General features: G+C 39.1%; 1 protein-coding gene across 11 annotated transcripts in view; it reads right to left on the bottom strand.

Moving 5' to 3' along the window:
* The window catches only part of STON2 (stonin 2), a 176,099-nt gene that overhangs the window by 109,569 nt on the left and 44,400 nt on the right, over window positions 1-22,130 (bottom strand). For 8 of the 11 annotated variants that reach the window (XM_054666199.2, XM_054666197.2, XM_054666201.2 and 5 more), the window contains one exon: window positions 754-951. The exons of the other annotated variants lie outside the window; for them this stretch is intronic. In XM_054666199.2, the coding sequence (XP_054522174.1) occupies window positions 754-951 (198 nt within the window). The remainder of the gene's footprint in view (window positions 1-753; window positions 952-22,130) is intronic. 11 annotated transcript variants of the gene reach the window in all.

Consider the following 22,130-nt stretch of genomic DNA (forward strand, 5'->3'; position numbering starts at 1 on the left):
AGAGAAACGAGCAGTAACTTCATCACTTTCAGAAGAAACCAATCTCTCGGGTCAAATAACCAAAACACCAAGAACATCTTTCCAATGCGAAGTATCTTTCCAGTGCCATTCCCAAACCTTGCCTGTAATTCAGCACTTGTTAACAGACCCATATTCCACCTGCAAAGAAAGCCAGCATTCCATCTTACACCTACTGGAAAGTTTAATAAAGGAGGCATAGTGCATTGCCGATTGATGTATCACTCAACCAAGGCACAACAGAATAAACACTTAACTGCCAAATGATTTGTAGTCTGGACACAGTGGCTGAGTGTTGATTCTCATTCTGTTTTATATAACGTTCGTTTTCTCTGCTTAAATCTACCTCCCTCTTATTGAAAAGGCAAGATGCATGGGTAGTAGGATGAAAGATTCAGCCTTGTGCATATTTACACACAGTTCAGTAATTCCAGGAGAAAATAAATTGACAGAGAATGGTATTTATACCAAACAGTCAGAAAACAACATATTAAGATACACTGTCAAATGGTTGCCGAGTATGAATAATCTGCCAACCAAGGATCCAATTTGTGTACACATCTTCCCCAATGCAATTTCCAGCCACTTTGGGTTCTAGCTTTTTGACTGGATAACAACACCTGAACTCATTCTGCAAAGGAAGCCAGCTGCAGCAATTTTTAAAAGGACTTTGAAGTGGACCTGGGTACACCAAAAGTGATTTGCAAAGCCTTCTGGCTTAGAGCTCCATCTTACCAGTTGAGTCAGCCCCAGAAGCCTGGCCACTTGGCTGCTCCTCAGCATTGATGAGCTGCAGATCTGTATACGAACATCCAAAGCTAGGACTGCTGGTGTCTTCAGAATGGGTGGTCCAGCTGCTCTCAGAAGTCAGAGGGCATCTCCCCAGGGAGTCAAAGGAAGGGCATGTCCAGCAGGGCATGGTCAATGGTAGGGCTGGGGAGAGACCAAAAACCAAAAGCATACAATATAAATAGTTGTACTTTGTTTATCTTTAGTGCTTATCTTACTTTGATGTTGCTCACATCATATGAAATCTCAACAGTCATACGAGGCAAGGAAGTCTTGTATGGAGAGTATCACTCATGACACAGACAGGAAAAACTGACTGACTGAGACCCCATGGTGAGTCAGTATCAAAACCAGTATGAAAAGTAAGGTCCTGGCTGGGTGCGGCGGCTGACGCCTGTAATCCCAGCACTTTGGGAGGCCGAGGTGGGCAGATCATGAGGTCAGGAGATCGAGACCATCCTGGCTAACACGGTGAAACCCCGTCTCTACTAAAAATACAAAAATTTAGCCAAGCATGGTGGCGGGAACCTGCAGTCCCAGCTACTCGGGAGGCTGAGGTAGGAGAATGGCGTGAACCCGGGAGGTGGAGCTTGCAGCACTCCAGCCTGGGCAACAGAATGAGACTGAGTCTCAAAAAAAAAAAAAAAAGAAAAGAAAAGAAAAGAGAAGTAAGGTCCCAGGACTCTCCAATCAAAGAAAATCTCACTAAAGGAACACAAGTTACTTCAGGGTCTAATTTCACTTCTTAACTTAGATTTCAGCTTCTTTCAAACCCAAACTACAAGAATCTTGCAGTTTCACCCTTACTGTTACATTTCCTCCATTTTAGTGGCACAAAAAAACTCATCAATTTACACTGAAACATTAGAGCCAGTTTAGGTTAAAGGATAAAGAGTAGATATGTAACTATATATGAACATGTATGTGGCATGCCCCTGCTTGCTTTGAGTTGACTGTAACTGGAGATTCTGCTGACTGTCACATTTACAAATGGAGATTTACTGAGGCTGCCAACCTGCTGCAATACAATGAAAAATACCTTTAAGGGGAAAATGTACAAAGCTTGGCTTTATCTCCTTAGTCTTGAGAACCAAATCAGACTTTAAAAACTACTTTAGAGAGGTTTTTTAAAATCTTTCAAATTTGAAACTTTCGAATTCTCCTAATTTGTCTTTAGTTAATTTCCTATCACATGCTGCCTCCACGGTGCTGCATAAGAATCATACCATTACGGCCGGGCACGGTGGCTCACGCCTGTAATCCCAGGACTTTGGAAAGCCAAGGCGGGTGGATCACCTGAGGTCAGGAGTTCACCATGGGGTCTCAGTCAGTCAGTTTTTCCTGTCTGTGTCATGAGTGATACTCTCCATACAAGACTTCCTTGCCTCGTATGACTGTTGAGATTTCATATGATGTGAGCAACATCAAAGTAAGATAAGCACTAAAGATAAACAAAGTACAACTATTTATATTGTATGCTTTTGGTTTTTGGTCTCTCCCCAGCCCTACCAACATGGCGAAACCCCGTCTCTACTAAAAAAATACAAAAATTAGCTGGGCATGCTGGCGGGCTCCTGTAATCCCAGCTACTTGGGAGGCTGACACACAAGAACCGCTTGAACCCAGGAGGCGGGCGTCACAGTGAGATCGCGCCATTGCACTCCAGCCTGGACAACAAGAGATAAACCCCATCTCAAAAAAAAAAAAAAAAAAAAAGAAGAAGAAGAATCATATCATTGCAAATTTACCAACAGGTACTGAAACAAGTGCTGAAAATAACCTAGATAAGACAGGAAGAATGAAAACAAGAGAAACTACCATGTATTGAGTACCCATCAAATGTCAGGTATTTTACAAATGTCTTGTTTCATCCATCTATCCTGAGAGATAGGCAGTAGTCTTATTTTAACTCAAAGACATTAAGAAACTTGCCCAAGATGATAATGTCAGTTCTCCTGCCGGGAAAACCAAAACAAATAGAAAAAGAAAAATTGAGATTTAAGAGAGAAGAAAGAATAAACATCAATGCTTGCAATAGTATAAATATAAAATTTTTCATTCCTTATTCTCTTAGGCATTTGTAAAGCATTTAGGTCCTTTTTCTGGAGTGCTCATTGTTCATATCCTCTTTTCTTTAAAAATGTCACCCTTTCTGCATATTCCTGAGTATTCTCTCCAAAAATGCGAGGTCCCCTTCCCTGCTTTATTTGTCCTTAGTGTTATCACTGTCTAATGTACTACACGCCCATGTATTCATACTAGAATCCAAGCTCCTTGAGGGGGCAGGAATTTTTGTCTATTATGTTCACTTCTATACCCCCATTCCTGGAATAGTGCCTGGTATAAGGCAGGCATTCAACAAATATTTGTTGGTTATATCAACAGAAGCACCACAAATCATCCCATAACAGTCTATACTAAATACAGAATATTAAAATTGGACTGGTATCTATAACCCCCACCCCAAACATAGAAAAAAATTAAAATACTAAAAAAGAAGAAAAAATAAAATTTTTTTATAAACCAACCAAAAGTAAAAAGCAAAGCCAAATTTATAAAAGCTTGCTATATGATGCCATTTCCTATAGTATGGTGGTTTAGATACTTTAAACTACTATGGAAATAAAGTTAAAATATTTGTAAAATGTAATAACATTATTTAAAATGCATCACAGGGTGAGCAACAAAGTAAAGAATCATCAGAGGCCGAGTGAAAGCTGCAACCCCAAGAGTAAACAGAGGACACAAGCTGATTTTCACTCTCAAGATTTTGAACAAACCAGACTCTTGAGTTTTCCAAATCTCTTATGAAGAAGGCAAATGATAAAGAACCTAGGGCCAACCGAAGATGGGGAACAGAAGAACTGATGCATAAAGTGAGAATTCCTAAAAGCCTTAAAGGGTAAGTTAGAAATAACCTCCACCCTTAGCTGAAGATAGCAAAGAAAATTGTCTGCCTTAGGATTGCGTGAAGAGTAGAGGAAAAAATATCTCCTGAGAATTAATAACCACAAATTTTTTCACATAGGGGTGTACAGCTAAAACTACTTGTGTGGTCTGAAAAGCCTCCAAGTTGAGACTAGTTTAAGTACTTCCAGGTTAGTAGCCTCGGGTATCCAGGAAAAGCAAATACTATAATAATGCCTTTTTTTTTTTTTTTTTTTTTGAGACAGACTCTCGCTTTGCCGCCCAGGCTGGAGTGTAGTGGTGCAAGCCCAGCTCACTGCAATCTCCACCTCCCGGGCTCAAGTGATTCTCATGCTTTAGCCTCCCAAGTAGCTGGGACTGCAGGCTCCCGCCACCATGCCCGGCCAATTTTTTTTTTGTATTTTTAGTAGAGATGGGTTTCACCATGTTGGCCAGGCTGGTCTTGAACTCCTGACCTCAAGTGATCCATCTGCCCACCTCTGCCTCCCAAAGTGTTAGGATTACAGGTGTGAGCCACCACGCCCAGCCAATAATCCTTTCTGAAGGAAGATACCTTCAAACCAGCCTCCTCAGACAGAAAGTTCCTAAGTTGATGTGCACATGGTAGAAAAAATAATAAATAATAAATAAATAAATCACAAAATGCATAAGAAATCAAGTTACCATGAACAAGAACCGGCAAAGTGTGTGGGTGGGTGGGGTGAACAGGCAGAATGAGATCTGCAAAGAATTTTCAGACACTAGAATTGTTGAGCAAAAAATACAACTGTTTAATCTGTTTAAGGAAATAAGAAAAGAAATTAAAAATATGAAAAAGGAGCAGGTACAACTGAAAAAGAACTAAATAAACTTCCAGAGAAGAAAAATATGCTACTGTAAATACAAAATTGAATGGATAACATAGACAAAAAGATGAAAATATGAAAGAGAGATGAAGACACACGGAGGGCAGCGTGAGACAGTCTCATAGATATCTAATCTGAGTTCCTAAGGAGAGGAGAAAGAAAATGGTAGAGGGGCAATATTTGAAAAAATACTGGTTGAAAATTCCCTAGAATTTACGAAAGATTTTACTTGTCAGATTAGAAATTCCAAGATATCTCAAGCAGGGTAACTAAAAATAAATCTACAAATAGACACCAAAAATACATAAGACCAAAAACAAAGAGAAGATCTTAACAGCCATCAAAGAGAAAATACACATTACCTTCAAACGAAGAATGTTTAGACTGACTACCACCTCTTTCCAGAGCAGGAGAAGCCAATGTGCACTTCAAAGTATAGACAGAAAAATAACTATGAAGTTAGAATTACATACCCAGTGAAATATCTTCACAGAACAAGGGAAAAAATAAAGACAATTCAGACAAACAAAAACTATAAATATCCTTAAAGGAGGAAAGAAAGGTGAAATAAAAGGAATGTAAGAGGTTAGAAATAAAACTATATCAGTACTTAAAAATAAACATAAATGGACTAAGCATTCAAGATAAAAAGACTGACAGGTTGAATTAACAAATGAAATTTAACATGGTATGCACAAAAAATATATCTAAAATATAAAGGATTATCAATGATGAAAGTAAAGGGATGGGAAAGCCATATAAGATAAAATATTAATGAAAAGAAAGTTGATATAGTTAGAGATTATGGATAGACTTTACAACAAAATGATAAAAAGTACAATTCATCAGAAATATATAATCCTAAACTTGGATATATTTAATAACATAGCCTCAAAATTATTAATGCAAAAATTGACAGAACTGTAAGAAAGTAAGAAATGTCCATCATCATAATGGAAGATGTTAAAATACACCTCTCAGTTATTGATATATCAAGCAAGCAAAAATATCAGCAAGCAAACAGAAGCTTTAAACAACAAAATGACCACGCTGATCTAATGATCATAGAACATTACACTCAACCGGTGAAGAATGCATATTTTTTATAATAACACCAAGAATTTTTATGATAAGTGATAACATGCCATCACTTGACATGAAGCAAGCTGGAACAAATTTCAAAAAATTGGTATACAGACCACAAATACTGGTTATGATACAATTAAGTATCTAGTTATCTAACTAGTTGTCTGGTTAACTAGTATCTAGTTGTCTATACTAGATAAAAAACAATTTGAAAAATTTAAAAATTAAGAAACATACTTCTAAATAATTCACTGGCCAAAGAAGAAATCTTAATAAATATTAGGAAATATTTTGAATCAAGCAATAATGAAAATACTATATGTGAAAATTTTAAGAATATATGTAAGCAGTATTGTCAGCTTATATTAGAAGACAAATGAAACTTCATACAATAAGCTCCCAATTTATTAAGATACAAAAGTAGAGCAAAATACGTTACAGAATGTTAGAAAAAGGAAATAATAAATATAAAAGCATAAATTATTTAAAAATTTTTAAAATACACAGATAAAATGTTCTTAGAGAAGACTAATAGAATTAAAAAGAGTGCAAATAACAGTAGGAATGAAAAGTGTACACAATTACAAATACTATATTTAGAAGGCAATGAAGGGAAATAATAAATTTCTTTATACCAATACATAAATACGGATAAAACTATAGAAGTCCTAGCAAAATATAACTTTTCAAAACTGATTCAAGAAGAAGGTTAAAAACCTGACTTGTCCAATAACCTTGAAATACAGTGAACGAAGACTTAAAACCTTCCCACCAGAAAAATGTCAAGCCAGGTGCTTTTACTGAAAAGTTCTATCAAACGTTAAAGGAAAAAGAAAAAATTTTAATCTTCCACTAACTACTCCAGAGTACACAAGAAAGGCCACTCATCCACTCATTTTATAAGGTTAGCATTTGTAAGGTTAGACACCAAAACCTGACAATATATACCCAATTTATATGTAAAGTCTCTAAAAGGAGAATTACAAAATAATCTCAATCATGGACATAGGTAAAAGAATCCCAAATTATCAAAGAGAATTTAGTGATCTATGAAAAGGAGAATTATATAATTACTAAACTGAGTTATCCAATTTATACAAGGTTGGTTTAACACAGTGTTTCTCAACCTTTTTCTCATTATTGTCCCCCTAAGGAAACTTCTTATACATTTTTTCCCCTAATCACTCTCTCTTCAATTCCCCTCCTCTAGTAGAATATTACAATCAGAAAATTGACATTAATACAATCCACCAATCTTATTCGTATTTCCCCAGTTTTACATGTACGTGGGTGTGTGTGTGTGTGTGTATCTAGTTCTACGCAATGTTATCAATGTGTAGGTACATGTATCCACCACAGTCAAGATACAGAACAGTTTCATCACTACAAGGATCTTTCATGCTGCACTTTTATAAGTATGCCCATTTCCCTCCTACCTTGCCTCCATCTCCATGCTCTGTTCCTAACCTTTGACAACCACTAATCTGTTTTTCATTTCTATAATTTTGTCATTTCAAGAATGCAATATAAATGGAATCATGCATTATACAACTTTTTAGGACTGGCTTTTATTACTCAGCATAATGCCTTTGAGCTTCATCTGAGTTGTTGCATGTACCAGTAGTTCATTCCTTTTTATTGCTGAGTAGTACTCCATGATATACATATATCACAGTTAGTTTCCTTCTTTCTCCATCAAAGGACATCTAGGCTGTTTTTGGTTCTTAGCTATTATGGATAAAGCTGCTATAAACATTTGTGTACAGGTTTTTGTATGAACGTAAGTTTCCATTTCTCTGGGATAAAGTCCAAGAGTGCAATTGCTGGGTAATACGGTAATTGCATGTTTAGTTTTATAAGAAACCGCCAAACTGTTTTCCAAAGTGGTTGTACCATTTTATATTCCCACCAGCAATGCATGAATGATCCAATCTCTCGGCATCCTCACTAGCATTTAGTCGTACCATTACTTCTTATTTCAGTTATTCTAATAGATGTGCAGTGAAAGGATCATTTTAATTTGTATTTCCCTAATGGATAATGATATTGAATATCTTTTCATGTGATTACTTACTATCTCGATATATTCTCTTTGGTGAAACATATGTTTATTTCTTTAGCTCATTTTTTTGTTTTTTTTTGGAAGATGGAGTTTTGCTCTTGTTGCCCAGGCTGGAGTGCAATGGCATGATCTCAGCTCACCACAACCTCCACTTCCTGGGTTCAAGCAATTCTCCTGCCTCAGCCTCCCAAGTAGCTGGGATTACAAGCATGTACCACCACGCCTGGCTAATTTTGTATTTTTAGTGGAGAAGGAGTTTCACCATGTTGGTCAGGCTGGTCTCGAACTCCCGACCTCAGGTGACCACCCACCTTGGCCTCCCAAAGTGCTGGGATTACAGGCATGAGCCACCACACCCGGCCTAGCCCATTTTTTTAATGGGAACTTTTTACTGTTGGGTTTTGAGATTTTTCTATATATTCTAGATACTAGTCCTTTTGTTTTTATTCTGAGACAGTGTTTCACTCTGTTGTCCAGGTTGGAGTGGAGTGATGCCATCTCAGCTCACTGTAACTTCCACCTCCCAGGTTCAAGCGATCCACCCACCTCAACCTCCAGAGTAGCTGGAACTACAGGTGCACACCACTATGCCTAGTTAGTTTTTCATATTTTCATAGAGATGGGGTTTCACTATGTTTCCCGGGCTGGTCTCAAACTCCTGGGCTCAAGTGATCCACCTGCCTTGGCCTCCCAAAGTGCTGGGATTACAGGCATGAGCCACTGTGCCTGGCCTGATACTAGTCCTTTGTTGGCTGTGGTTTGAAAATATTTTCTCCCAGTCTGTAGCTTGTCTTTTCATCCTTTTCACAGAGTTTTTGCAAAGTAAAAGTTTTTGAAATTTTAATGCTACACATATATTTTGTTTACTTTTGTACTGTATATAAATATTATAGCTATTCTGTATACAACAAAAATTACAATTTATTTGCCCTACTCAAGAACTATTTTCAGCCCCCTTGGGGATAATATCACCCTGTTGAGAATACATGGGTTAACATTAGAAAATCAATTAATGTAATTCACTGCAATAACATATTAAAAGAGAAAAATCTTACCATCATAATATAGAAAAAGCACTAAAAATAAATTTTAGTCTTTATTCATGGTAGTAATTTTTAGCAAATTAGAAACAGAAGGACTCCCTAAACCTAACAGAAATACCCCCCAAACTTCACAGAAAATATCACATAAAGCTTAATTAACCCTTGGAGATTCTGATCAAGATGGTGATGTTCATTATCCTCTCTTCTGTTCAACATCATATTTATGATCAGAGCTTGCACAGTAAGGCAGGAAGTGAAAAGAAGTAAAAGAAACAAAACTGTCATTATTTGCAGATGATATTTTTGTATATGTAAAATAACCAAAAGACTTTACCAATAAGTTAGCAAATTAATAATGTTAGCAAGGTATGCGTGTTAATTAAAAAATCAACATATAAAAGTGAATTGTGTTTCTGAAAGCCAGCAAGAAATATTTAGAAAATGAAATTTAAAGCAAGACAGTATTTATAATAGCAACAAAAAGTATGAAGCATATGTAGTATCAAACCTAACAAAAAATGTGCTAAGCCTTAGAGGAGGTATTTCTAAAGTTTATTAACAGACAATAAAGAAGAATAAATAAATGGAGAAAGATATATATGGAGATATATATATGGAGATAGAGATAAATAGATAAACATTTAGAGATTGAAAGATTTAACGTTGTAAAGCTGTTAATTCTCCCCAAACTGTTTTATAAATTTACTTCAATGTCAACTAAAATTCTAGCATGGCAAAACAATCCTAAGCAAAAAGAACACAGCTAGAGACATCACACTACCCTTTTCAAACTACACCACAAGGCTACAATAATTAAAACTGCATGGTATGGTATAAAAACAGATACACAGACCAATGAAATAGGTTAGAGAACCCAGAATAAAGCTGCACACCTACAACCATCTGATCTTCTACAAAGCCAACAATAACAAGCAATGGGGAAAAGACTTTCTATTCAATAAATGGTGCTGAGAAAACTGCCTAGCCATTTGCAGAAGATTGAAAGTGGACTCCTACCTCTCACCATGTATAAAAAATAACTCAAGATGGATTAAAGGCTTAAATGTAAAACATGAAACTATAAAATACCTAGAAGAAAATGTAGGGAATACCATTCTGGACATTGGCCCTAGCAAAAACTTCATGACAAAGATTCCAAAAGCAATTTCAGTAAAAACAAAAATTGACAAGTGGGACCTAATTAAACTAAAGAGCTTCTGCACAACAAAATAAACTATCAACGGAGTAAACAGACAATCTACAAAGTGGGGAAAATATTTGCAAACTATGCATCTGACAAAGATCTAATGTCAAGAATCTATAAGAAACTTAAATCAACAAGCAAAAAACAAACAACCCCATTAAAATGGGCAAAGGCCATGAACAGACACTTCTCAAAAGAAGATAAACATACGGCAAACAAGCATATGAAAAAATGCTCAATACCACTAATCATTAGGGGAATGCAAATCAAAACCACAATGAGATACCATCTCACCCCAGTCAGAATGGCTATTATCAAAAAGTCAAAAAATAATAGATGCTGTTGAGGTTGCAGAGAAAAGAGAATGCTTACACACTGCTGGTGGGAATGTAAATTAACTCAGCCACTGTGGAAAGCAGTCTGAAGATTTCTCAAAGAACTTAAAACAGAACCACCATTTGACCTAGCAATCCCATTACTGTGTATATACCCAAAGGAATAACAACACATGCACACATATGTTCCTTGCAGCACTATTCACAATACCAAAGATGTAGAATCAACCCAGATGTGCATCAATGGCGGACTGGATAAAGAAAATGTGGAACATATACACGATGGAATACTACACAGCCATAAAAAAATGAGATCATGTCCTTTGCAGCAACATGGATGGAGCTGGAGGTCATTATCCTAAACAAATTAACCCAGGAACAGAAAACCAAATACCACATGTTCTCACTTGTAAATGGGAGCTAAACACTAAGTACACACAGAAATAAAGAAGAAAACAACAGACCCTGGGGCCCACTTGAGGGTGGAGGGTGGGAGGAGAGTGAGGATTGAAAAACTACCTATTGGGTATTATGCTGATTACCTGGGTGAAAAATTATCTGTAGACCAAACCCCCATGACAGGCAATTTACTCAGGTAACAAACCTGCACATGTACCCCTTGAATCTAAAATAAATGTTGGAAAGAAAAAAAAATTATAGCGTGGCTTTTACCCATATTAACAAGCAGAATCATACTATTTAGATATGAATGAAGCTAGGTTTTGAGTAATATATTTATAAGTATTTACGTTAAAATAAACACAACAATAAAACATTGTATTAGAAAAACTGGATATCTACATGAAAAAGTGAAACTAGACTTGTACTTCAAACTGTACAGAAAAATCAATTCTAGCTAGATTGAATGTCAAAGTGTGAAGGCTATATAAGAAACATTTTAGAAGACAATATAGCCAAATGCGTTCATGACTTTGGAGTAGAGAAGTATTTTCTTTACCAAGACACAGAAAGCACTAATAATAAAAGAGAAATTGAAAAAAACTGTATCATTAAAATAAATAACTTATTTTTGCCAAAAGACATAAGGAGAATGAAAAGACCATTCACAGGATAGGAGATAATATGTGCCACACATTGAATGCACCAGGAACTCCTAGAAATCAGCAAGAAAAAGGCAGAGACACCAACAGGAATATAGCTGAACAGGGATTTCATGAAAGAAAAATCCAAATGGCACCAAAAAAGGATGCTCAACCTTGTTAGTAATCTAGGAAATGCAATTTAAAACCACATGAGATACTAAGATCCTGTTACCCTTCCCCCTTTCTTTCTCCACTTCTCTGATCACAAAAATAGAAAAATATGACAATCCTAAGTGCAGCTGAGGAAATGGAGCCACAGTGTCTTTCATGTACAGCTGGTATGATAGTAACTAGAAACCACTTTAGAAAATGGCTTGCTGTTATCTGATTAAGCTGAATATGAACACATCCTACAGCACAGCAATTCCCATCCTACTTTTTTATACAAGAGAACCACCTGCACATGTTCACCAGGATACATGTTAAAAATGTTCATAGAAAGACAAAAATAATGCTCATGGAAGTGCATTATCATCTTAGAAACAACCCAAATGGGCCGGGCACGGTGGCTCACACCTGTAATCCCAGCACTTTGGGAGGCTGACGCAGGCGGATTACAAGGTCAGGAGTTTGCGACCAGCCTGGCTAACACAGTGAAACCCCATCTCTACTAAAAACACAAAAAATTAGCCAGGTGTGGTGGCAGGCACCTGTAATCCCAGCTACTCAGAAGGCTGAGGCAGGAGAATCGCTTGAATCCGGGAGGCGGACGTTGTAGTGAGCTGAGATCGTGCCACTGCATTCCAGCCAGGGCGACAGAGCAAGACTCTGTCTCAAAAAAAAAAAAAAAGAAAGAAAAGAAAAGAAAAGAAAAGAAACAATCCAAATGTCCATCAAAAACAGAATGGATAAATGGATTGTAGCATATTACTATAATGGAATACAGAGTAATAAAAACTAAAAGAACCATAGCTACAAGTTCTTTTCGTTTTTGACATGGACAATTCCCACAAAAAATGTATTAAAGGAGTAAGCCACAGAGTAATACAGTATTATTCCATATATATAAAGTTCAAAACCAGGCTAAATTATCATTCTTGATGCATGTGTAGGTAGTAAAACTGTCAAGAAAAGTAAGGTAGTTATCATCATGAAACTCAGAAGGTGGTGATACAGAGGGGAGGGAAGGGGATGTGATGAGGGAGGAGGGTGTGATCAGTAGGGAAACACGCAGGGCCTCCGGCGATGACAATATTCCATTTATTAAACTGGGTGATGGGTTGTACTGCTGTTCTTTATAATCTAATACACAATCTTAAATGTTCTTTTGTATTTATTCAATAGGTAATAAAACTTATTAAAACCACATATCAAAAAAAGACAGATTACTCAGTAAGAAAGCTATTTCACTTAATGGTATTTGCACATCGGCTCCTTACATTTGTGAGATAAAACGCCAACGTTTCTCTTGAAAGAGAAACTAGGAAGAGTGCATTTGGGAGAAGCAAAGCTTCTGCCTCTCACAAACTGTTCTCATTCGCTCTAATACACTTTGTTTATTTTTCGGCTTAGAAATCTCCGATAAGTTATTTTATTCAGGTTCTTAGTTGAATGTCCTCAGGCCACAAGCTTAGCTGAAAGAAAGTACTGGGCTTGGAGCTGACTCTGCTCCCAGGGGCCAGACCTTTGATGTCTGAGCCAGGTAAAAACAGGATGCTGCCATCATATTTCAAGCCACATCCATCCAGCTTGAAGGAATAAAGTGAAGGAAAGATCAATATCTGCTTCTTCTCCTTTCCTATGAGGTTAAGATCAGGGACCCTGGATCCAGACTGCCTGGTTTGCATACCAAATCCAGCCCTGTAGCCTGGAGCAAGTTGCTCAAATCCATTTGTTCCTCCTTTTTCTCACCTGTAAAATGGAGCTGAAGAGAGTACAAACCTCCTAAGGGGATTAGGTTAATACCGATGAAGCACTAGCAAAAGTGCTTGGCACAAAAAGAGTACTCAACATGGGTTAGGTGGTGATGGTTATTATTCTCAAACATATTTTTGTCCAAATCGACTTGACATCTCCATCTGGGTCTCTAACTTTACATGTCCAAAACTAAGCTCCTGTTATTCCCTCCAAACCAGCCCCTGCATCCTTTCAACTGCTCAGAACAAAACCATCAAGTCATCCTTGATTCTTCTCACAGTTGCTCCATCACAATTTTTGCTAGTCCTACCTTCAAAATACATCTGGAATCCAATCACTTCCTGCCTTCTCCAAGCTACCACCCTGCTGCAAGCCACAATCCTCTCTTGCCTGGATGGATACAGTGGCCTCCTACCTGGTCTCCTTGCCTCTACCTCTGCCCTCTCCTCCCAGTCTATTCTCAGATACACCACTCTCAACCGCTACACCATAGCTGCCACACAGTTTTAACAGAATTACTGTTGAAACTCAAGTTGGATCAGGCCACACCTCTGTTCAAAACCCTCCATTAGCTTTCCATCTCACCCACAATAAAAAATCAAAGTCCTCACCATGTCTGCCAAGGACCTGTGTGTCTGAGTCTCTGTAACATTTCTGCCTCACCTCCTTGTCTTCTCTCCACATTCACTCTACTCCGGTCACACACCAAGAGCACAGGTGCCCCTCAAGGGCTATTCACTTGCTGTTCCTTCCACATGGAAGACTCCTCCCTACTTTCTGCAAGGCTTGCTGCCCCATTTCCCCCAGGTCTTCACTCACATTTACCTCTCAAACAGTCACTCCCTGGCCTTATGGAAAATTTCACATCCGCCTCACCATAGTCCCTTGTTTTGCCTCATTTTTCTCTCCTTCCCAGTTTGTTACCTAACACACTTACTGTATTATTTTTATTTATTTATTTATTTTATTTTTTGGAGACACAGTCTTGTTCTGTTGCTTAGGCTGGAGTGCAGTGGCACAATCTCAACTCACTGCAACCTCTGCTTCCCCAGTTGAAGCAATTCTCCTTCCTCAGCCTCTCGAGTAACTGGGATTACAGGCGCCCGGCTAATTTTTGTATTTTTAGTAGAGACAGGGTTTCACTATGTTGGCCAGGCTGGTCTCAAACTCCTGACCTCAAGTGATCCGCCCGCCTCAGCCTACCAAAGTGCTGGGATTACAGGCGTAAGCCATCGCGCCCAGCCCCTAACACACTTATATTTACTTCTTTAGTGTGTTTCTGGTATGAACCCCCCTCCCTGTCCCCCTGCAGAATGTGAGCTCCATGGGGCACGAGTATTTGGCTGTATCCACAGTGCTTGAACATGACTTGAACGTGAGCATAAAGTGGGAGATCAAAATAACATGGCTTATGTGAATAATAAATCTGCAAGTTGTCAGCTAATACAGTATTTTTCTTTCTTCTTGTCCTTCGGGATCCTGGGTAGATTAAAATTTTAAATACATATATTTTGATGTCATGTCCTTTATATTTTGATGTTTAATCACCAGAGTTACAGGATTTTTTTGATGTTGTAAATGTGCCCATCCATGCACAGAAAATAGATCTAACTCCATTCTTTTATCTGTGGCTCCTCTGCTTTTTCATAGCTGGCAATATGAAGCAGCTACTCCTCCCAGGACTAGCTCAGAGGAGCTCTTGTTCACTCCCCAAAAGCTCCATTAGTAACAGATTGCCCAACTGTTAGGCAACTTCAACGTGGGGAGAGCAGGGACTGTGTCCAGCTCTCCCATAACTGTATTCCCAGCACCTACATTTTTTTCTGCATGAATGAACTAGTTAATTGATGCATGCTTGGGTGGTTTATTGTGTTTTGTATCCCACACCAAGGGTGAGCTAGGCCACATGGCCTCTCTGGGTGAGCTTGCACATTCTCTGCAAGAGGAGAATATTGGAGTTTTAATAAAATATTTTGTTTCCTTTTAGATACTGGAAAGAGTTATTTTTAAGAACACTTCACCATCCTCCGTGGCATGATGACACTTTTAAATACAACAAAACTATTGCTTTCAAATATGCTTTTTAAAGCAGCCCTCAGGAAAAAAATATAGGTGTAGTTGTGTATGTGTATGTATGTATGTGTGTATGTATCTATGTATATGTCCATGGTGTGTATACACTCATGTATGCACATACATATGTGTGTGGAACAATGGGAAATCATAACCCTATGAAAATAGCTGAAAAGAAGGGGACAGGATGGGTAAGAGGCCAGTTTCCTTGTCTATCTTGTTTAAAAAACAACAAGCTGACTTCACTGAGAGCGCCATCCTTCAAGTTCTACCTAACAGCTCATTAGCCCCACAAATGGGAGTCAGTCACTTAGTCATTCTGCAGAAGGTTTCATGTCCATCTTTTCTCTCTCCTTTCACTAGTCCAGCAAATCCTAGGTGGGCACCTACTAAGTTCCTCAAACCATATTCTGGAATAAAGAATAAATTAGATAGACAAAGTCCTTCCCGTTATGGAGAAGAGAGATAATAACAAGTAAACTAATGCATATTTGACCCAATTGCAGGTAGAGGCATGGGCTGTGAAGACATTTGAAGCAGAAAAAAGCTAGAGAGTGGAGGTGGAGGGTTCTGGCCCCCCGCTGCAGAGGCGATGCTTGAGCAGAGTTTGGAGTGAAAATGTGGAGGAAAAGCTCTCAGGGCAGAGGGAACAGCCAGGGCAGCAGTGAACTGGCCTGGAACGGCGAGAGAGGCAGTGCAATTACAGCAGATGGAGCCCAGGGGAGAGGATCAGAGACAGCATCAGCCCTGAGAAGGAAGGGCTCTGCTGAAATTTATTCCTGGGTACAGCATCCTCTGAGACGGACTCCACAAAGGTCATTAACTACATTTAGAAGCACAGAAGAACAATTGAAGGTATTAAAAAAAATAAAGCCTCTTCTGTTGCAGGGGGAATTACATATGCATGCAAAATGCAGTAGGGCCTTGTCCACATGTTCACCAAAAGGGTTGGGATATCTTATTCCACCCCCACCCACCACTCACTACCCCCATTAGCCAGAATGAACAACATAATAGAAATTAACGGCGGGGCTAGTCTTCTTCAGGATGAAGCCTCTCAGCTGTCACCCCTGCCTCCCTCTTAAATGGCTGAGATCATCTCTGATCCTCCCCCAAACAAGTGGCTCTTTCTCTGGTCCCAGATAATTAGTTTCCCCAGACACAATGGGAAGGCCTTAGCCCAAGCTTTTAGGGAAGACGTTTGAAGCATAAGGGAATACTAGTGTTTTGCTTGGGCTATGGGACAAAAGTTCCGGAAATGAAAAGGGTTTTTTTGTTGTTGTTTGTAATTATGCACATCCTGCAGTATCTGCATAATGGGTCCAATTCAGCCCTGGCCTTGCAGAAAAATTACCATGTCCCTGGAGGAAGGTCAGCATATGAGTGAACAGGAAGCTTCATGCTGACAATAGTGCCTTAATTTTTTTTTTTTTAATTTTAAGGATGAACTTTGCTCTTTTAGTCCATTTAAAATGGTCTGCAGGCATTTGCAGACATGTTCTAAACACAACCACACTTGTAAAATGCACATACTTAAAATCGGCCTTGGCTTTGAGAGAACAGTATAAAGATTTTAGATGATAGATGACCTGACTGCTATATTCTTCCCGGTACCTGGTAGAATTTTAAAGCCAGAGGAAGCCTTATATGTTAGTCAAACTTTTTGTAACTAGAGATAGTCAGGAACACGATTGGCTAAAGGACCCAACGTGAATAAGACATGAGATGGGTTTAGGTTCATTTTCAAAAAAATTTCTTTAGAGAACTACACAAAATTTCATTTTGATTTAACGCCAGAAGGTTTTTTTTTTTTTTTAAACACGCTGGTTCTGCTCATGGTTTTGTAGAATATCTATGCATCTAGTTCAGAGTTTAATAAATGAGTTTTCAGTTAAATTTGTTGACATTTTTCACCATACAACCTTAAATCATATGGCAACCTCAAATGGGAGATGTGAACAGTATTCTTGTGGCTAATTTAAGTATTTGACAATAAAGGTTCTAATAAAAATCTTACAAAGAGCTCACTTATCAACATGGCCCGACTCAAATGGGTCTTATGAAGTCAAAGAGGTATGAATCCCTCATTTGGCCTCCCTCAAATTTCAAGGGTTTTAATGTTGAACATAATTTTCATAAAAGATTCAAGGGGTATGATTCCATATGCTTCTTCATTCCTAGTAAACTCAGGTCTGAAGAACTGATGCTCTTTTTCCATATATATGGTTATACAAAGGCTTTTGTCAGGCCAGGTATGGTGGCTCACGCCTGTAATCCCAGCACTTTGGGAGGCTGAGGTGGGTGGATCACCCACCTGAGGTCAGGAGTTCAAGACCAGTCTGGCCAACATGGCAAAACCCATCTCTACTAAAAATACAAAAATTAGCCAGGCATGGTGGCGGGTGCCTGTAGTCCCAGTAACTCAGGAGGCTGAGGCAGGAGAATCACTTCAACCCAGAGGCGGAGGTTGCAGTGAGCTGAGATCACACCACTGCACTCCAGCCTGGGCGACAAGAGTGAGACTCCGTCTCAAAAAAAAAAAGGCTTTTGTCACTCTCATTTTATTTTAATCATATTTTTATTTCTTTTCTTTTTTTTTTTTTTTGAGATGGAGTCTCACTCTGTCACCCAGGCTGGAGTGCAGTGGCACAATCTTGGCTCACTGCAACCTCCGCCTCCCAGGTTCAAGTGATTCTCCTGCCTCAGCCTCCCAAGTAGCTGAGACTACAGGCACCCACCACCACACCCAGCTAATTTTTGTATTTTTAGTAGAGACGGCATTTCACCATGTTGGCCAGGCTGGTCTCAAACTCCTGACCTTGTGATCCGCCTGCCTTGGCCTCCCAAAGTGCTGGGATTACAGGTGTGAGCCACTGTGCCTGGCCAATTTTAATCATATGTTTCTAAGGGAGACTGTATATCTCCTTTTTTCCCTGGCCAACCATGATGGCATTTATTCACTTCAAACCCTGCCCTAATTAAAGTCCAAGAGAAAGTTGTTGCCTTGATGATTTAAGCATTTCTGGAGTTGTTTTTCCTACCAGCTGTTGCTCCTGGTTATCCAATCAACCTTGGTATGCTTCAGTGCACAATAAAATAAGTAGCAGCCAGGTCACTAGGGTGGGGACTAACAACTCCCTGGCTTCTCTAAGGTTCTCAGTGCAGCTTCTAGCCATTTAAATACCATCAAAAGTAAGAGACGTACCATTAATGACAGTCGCTTTGTCCCTAACTCCACTGTGCCTACAGCCTTGTTGCATTTTAATTAGGGCAAATAGTACATTCCAATTCCAGGCTGAAGTCCAATGCTCGCTTGGCTTTATTCTTAGGTGGCACAGTTTAAAAGATGTATTCTTTTGATTTTTACTCTTCATCTGCCAGAAAAACTTCAAAGAGTGGAAGAAAGGGAATTGGGGGATGGGAAAGGAATATCCCGGATAACCTCGCTACTTCCTCTGTGTGTGTTATGTGTGTGTGTGCTAGTCTCTTTCCCAACTTCTCTCTACAAGCCAGGATGTTCAGGTATAAAACAGCTGGCTAAGTAAGGTTTCACTTTTTCTTCCAGAAATTAAAACTAGGAAGAGCACTGATCAGTTCCACTTCTCCTCCTCCTTCTCCTCCCACCACCTTTTTCTCTTATGACCTTCTCACAAAACAACATCCACAGAGGGGTTGCTGTGAGACAGGTACCAAGATAAACATTTTTACATCTCTCCCAACATGAAGACATCCGATCAGAAAGTATGGGCTCTTAATAGAAGTAAATGGAATATGAAGAGTAAAATGGGAAGAAACTAAACACTGCAACTATACATTATATATAGGAAAGAGTCAGTTTGCTCCAGTGATGCTGATGTGATTAGGAAAAGGGCTAAAGTCAAAAATTAGTTTCCACTGTTCCTTTTTTTCCTGGCTGAAATTTTTTTCTTGCACGCACAGAGACACACCTACATACTCCAAACTTCACCAAAGATTCCAAATTTCTGCATTTAAATACAGCACACCAAACACCTCTCTTGCCCTAATTCCATTTCATTCTTGCGTTATCCATGCTAAAAAGAGTTTGCTCAGTCTACATGAGTGAAGCTATAGCCCAAAATAGATCTAACATCTGACTGATGGAAATTAATGAACTAAGAAAAGCATTTTAGAGTGGATAAATGAGAAACTGATGGGCAAATCATTTCTATGTGGTCAGATTAGACAAAAAGCATGAGAGGGCCATTTTGTCTAAGCTGGTCACCTAGCCGCCAGCAAACTGGCCACTACTTGGCCCACAGCTAGGTGGCCAATTTAGACAAAAGTTTCTCCTAGGTCAGCAGTGCCCACTTTCTCCAAGTGAGGAAAACTGGATAAAACTGAGTAAGAGCTTTGGGAAGCCCCAGAAGTAAATGATAATTAACAAGGGAAGTTGCTTTAAATTCTGATTTTCATCCTCCACAGGAAGAGACAATAGATGCACCTGTCATAAAATGAACTTCTCAGACAAGTAATTCTCCCAGCATCCACTTCTTCCTTTGCTTCCTCAGAGCCAGTTCCAAATTCTCAGCTGTATGAAATGAAAAACGTAGGCCAGGCATGGTGGCTCATGCCTGTAATCCCAGCACTTCGGGAGGCCGAGGTGGGCAGATCATTTGAGGTCAGGAGTTTGTGACCAGCCTGGCTAACATAATGAAACCCATCTCTACTAAAAATACAAAAATTAGCTGGATGTGATGGCACACGCCTGTAATCCCAGCTATTTGGGGGCTGAAGCAGGAGAATCACTTGAACCCAGTGAGCTGAGATTGCGCCACTGGACTCCAGCCTGAGTGACAGAGTGAGACTCCATTTCAAAAAAAAAAAAAAAAGAAAAACTTAAAAACAGAAAGACAAGTAGTGGTTGAAAGACAACCGCAAGAGATGGTAATCACAGCAGCACAGGTTGGCTCTGGTTTGCTACTAGAGGATCCAGGAAGAAGCCCAGTGGATTTCTGCTCAATTCTGAGCACTGTGCTATGTCTTTGAATATCCACACCTAGCAGAACTATACAGAGGAAGTGCTTAGTAAATATCTGGTGACTCAATGAGTAAACTATAAGGAGCTGTAAGGTTTAGGGACAAAGCACACTGACATGCACACATCTCCTTAAGAAATACCCTGCATCGTGAGCTGAGATCGCGCCACTGCACTCCAGAGCCTGGGCAACAGAGCGAGACTCCGTCTCAAAAAACAAAACAAAAAACAAACAAACAAACAAACAAAAAAGTCTTGCATCATTACAGATTTACAGATGCTCCCCTAATTCAGACTGACTCATTCTCAGCCTTATGCAAAGGGTTCCATTTTAAGATTTTACAGACTTAGTACATTAGTTTCCTATGGCTGCTGTAACAAATTACCACAAATTTGGTATCTCAAAACAACAGTAATTTATTCTCTCACAGTTCTGGAAGCCAGAGTCTGAGATGAGAATCACTGTGCTAAAATCAAGATGTCAGCAGAACTGCACTCCCCGCAGAGGCTTTAAGGAAGCATCTGTTTCTTGTATCTTGCAGCTTCTGGTGGCTGCCGGCATTCCTTGGCTGTGGCTTCATCACTAAAATCTTTAAGATCAGCATTTTCAAATTTCTTTCTGTTTCATCTTCACAGTGCCTTCTCTTCTGTGTAAGCAAAATCGCCCTCTGCCACTTTCATAAGGATGCATGTGACTGCAGTTAAGGCCCACAGATAATCCAGGATTATCTCCCCATCTCAAAATCCTTACTCTCATCTACAAAGACCCTTTCCCCAAATACGATAATATTTATAGGTTCCAGGGAGGACAACCTGATGTCTTTGGGAGCCATTACTCAGCTTAGTATTACTGAAAGAACAGAGCAGGTAGCAGTGATTGCAGCAAGTCTCACACTGTCTCTACTTGCTGCAAACATCTGTGTTATTTCTGCATAATGCCTGCAGTTACATATGTGGTATTATTGCAATATACAGCACATGCATTCAAACATTTTGGATTCAAATTAAAATCTGAGCTGCACAACAGCCTCCTGAATGGAATGACTGTGTAACTTGGGGAATGTCTACATTATCCATTATGTGGGGGCAGGAGTGGGGGACTAACGCCTAGTCTCTCCTGTGTAACTGGCCTTAGCTCTGCCAATTACTCTATCCTTATTGTTAAACACAATCCATGGGAGGAAACCCAAGAGGGAATTAGCTTATGTGGGAGAGGTTAGTTTGGGTAATAGGAATGTACTCTGCAGCTTTTGATTCAGTTTAGGTTCATTGATGGGTCAAGTTGGGTATTGGCAGAAAATTTGGAATTGAACCATTTTCTTTACCACTCTAATGCTGTGCACCGTCCCCTATGCTCCTTGGGTTTCTAGGTTAGAAACACTTCTTGAGGTGGGGCTGGCCCTCCACATGGTTTATTTCTGCTTCTTGCCTACAGACTGGGCATCAAGTCTGCTGGGAACCCATCCTACAGGACCCTCCTAAGGTAGAGAACTCCATCTCCACAGGGTTGAGTTAAATTTTCACACATATGAACAGATGGAATTATTCATACTTGAGCAGTTTTCAAAATTATGCTTTCATGGATTTGAACACTGTCATTTCTTGATTTATTCTCTAGTAATATTAATACATCTAAAATTCTTAGGACAATGCAGGGCTGAGATTAGGCTAAGGCAAGTGACACACTTGCCTTAGATGTAAAATTTAAGAGGGTGCCAAAAAACTCAGTAATCAAAATAACATTTTAAGGCAATATGTTAAAAATATCAAATCAAAATCAAAGCAGCAAAC

The sequence above is a fragment of the Pan troglodytes genome, chromosome 15, assembly GCF_028858775.2.
Source record: "Pan troglodytes isolate AG18354 chromosome 15, NHGRI_mPanTro3-v2.0_pri, whole genome shotgun sequence".
NCBI classification, from domain to species: domain Eukaryota; kingdom Metazoa; phylum Chordata; class Mammalia; order Primates; family Hominidae; genus Pan; species Pan troglodytes.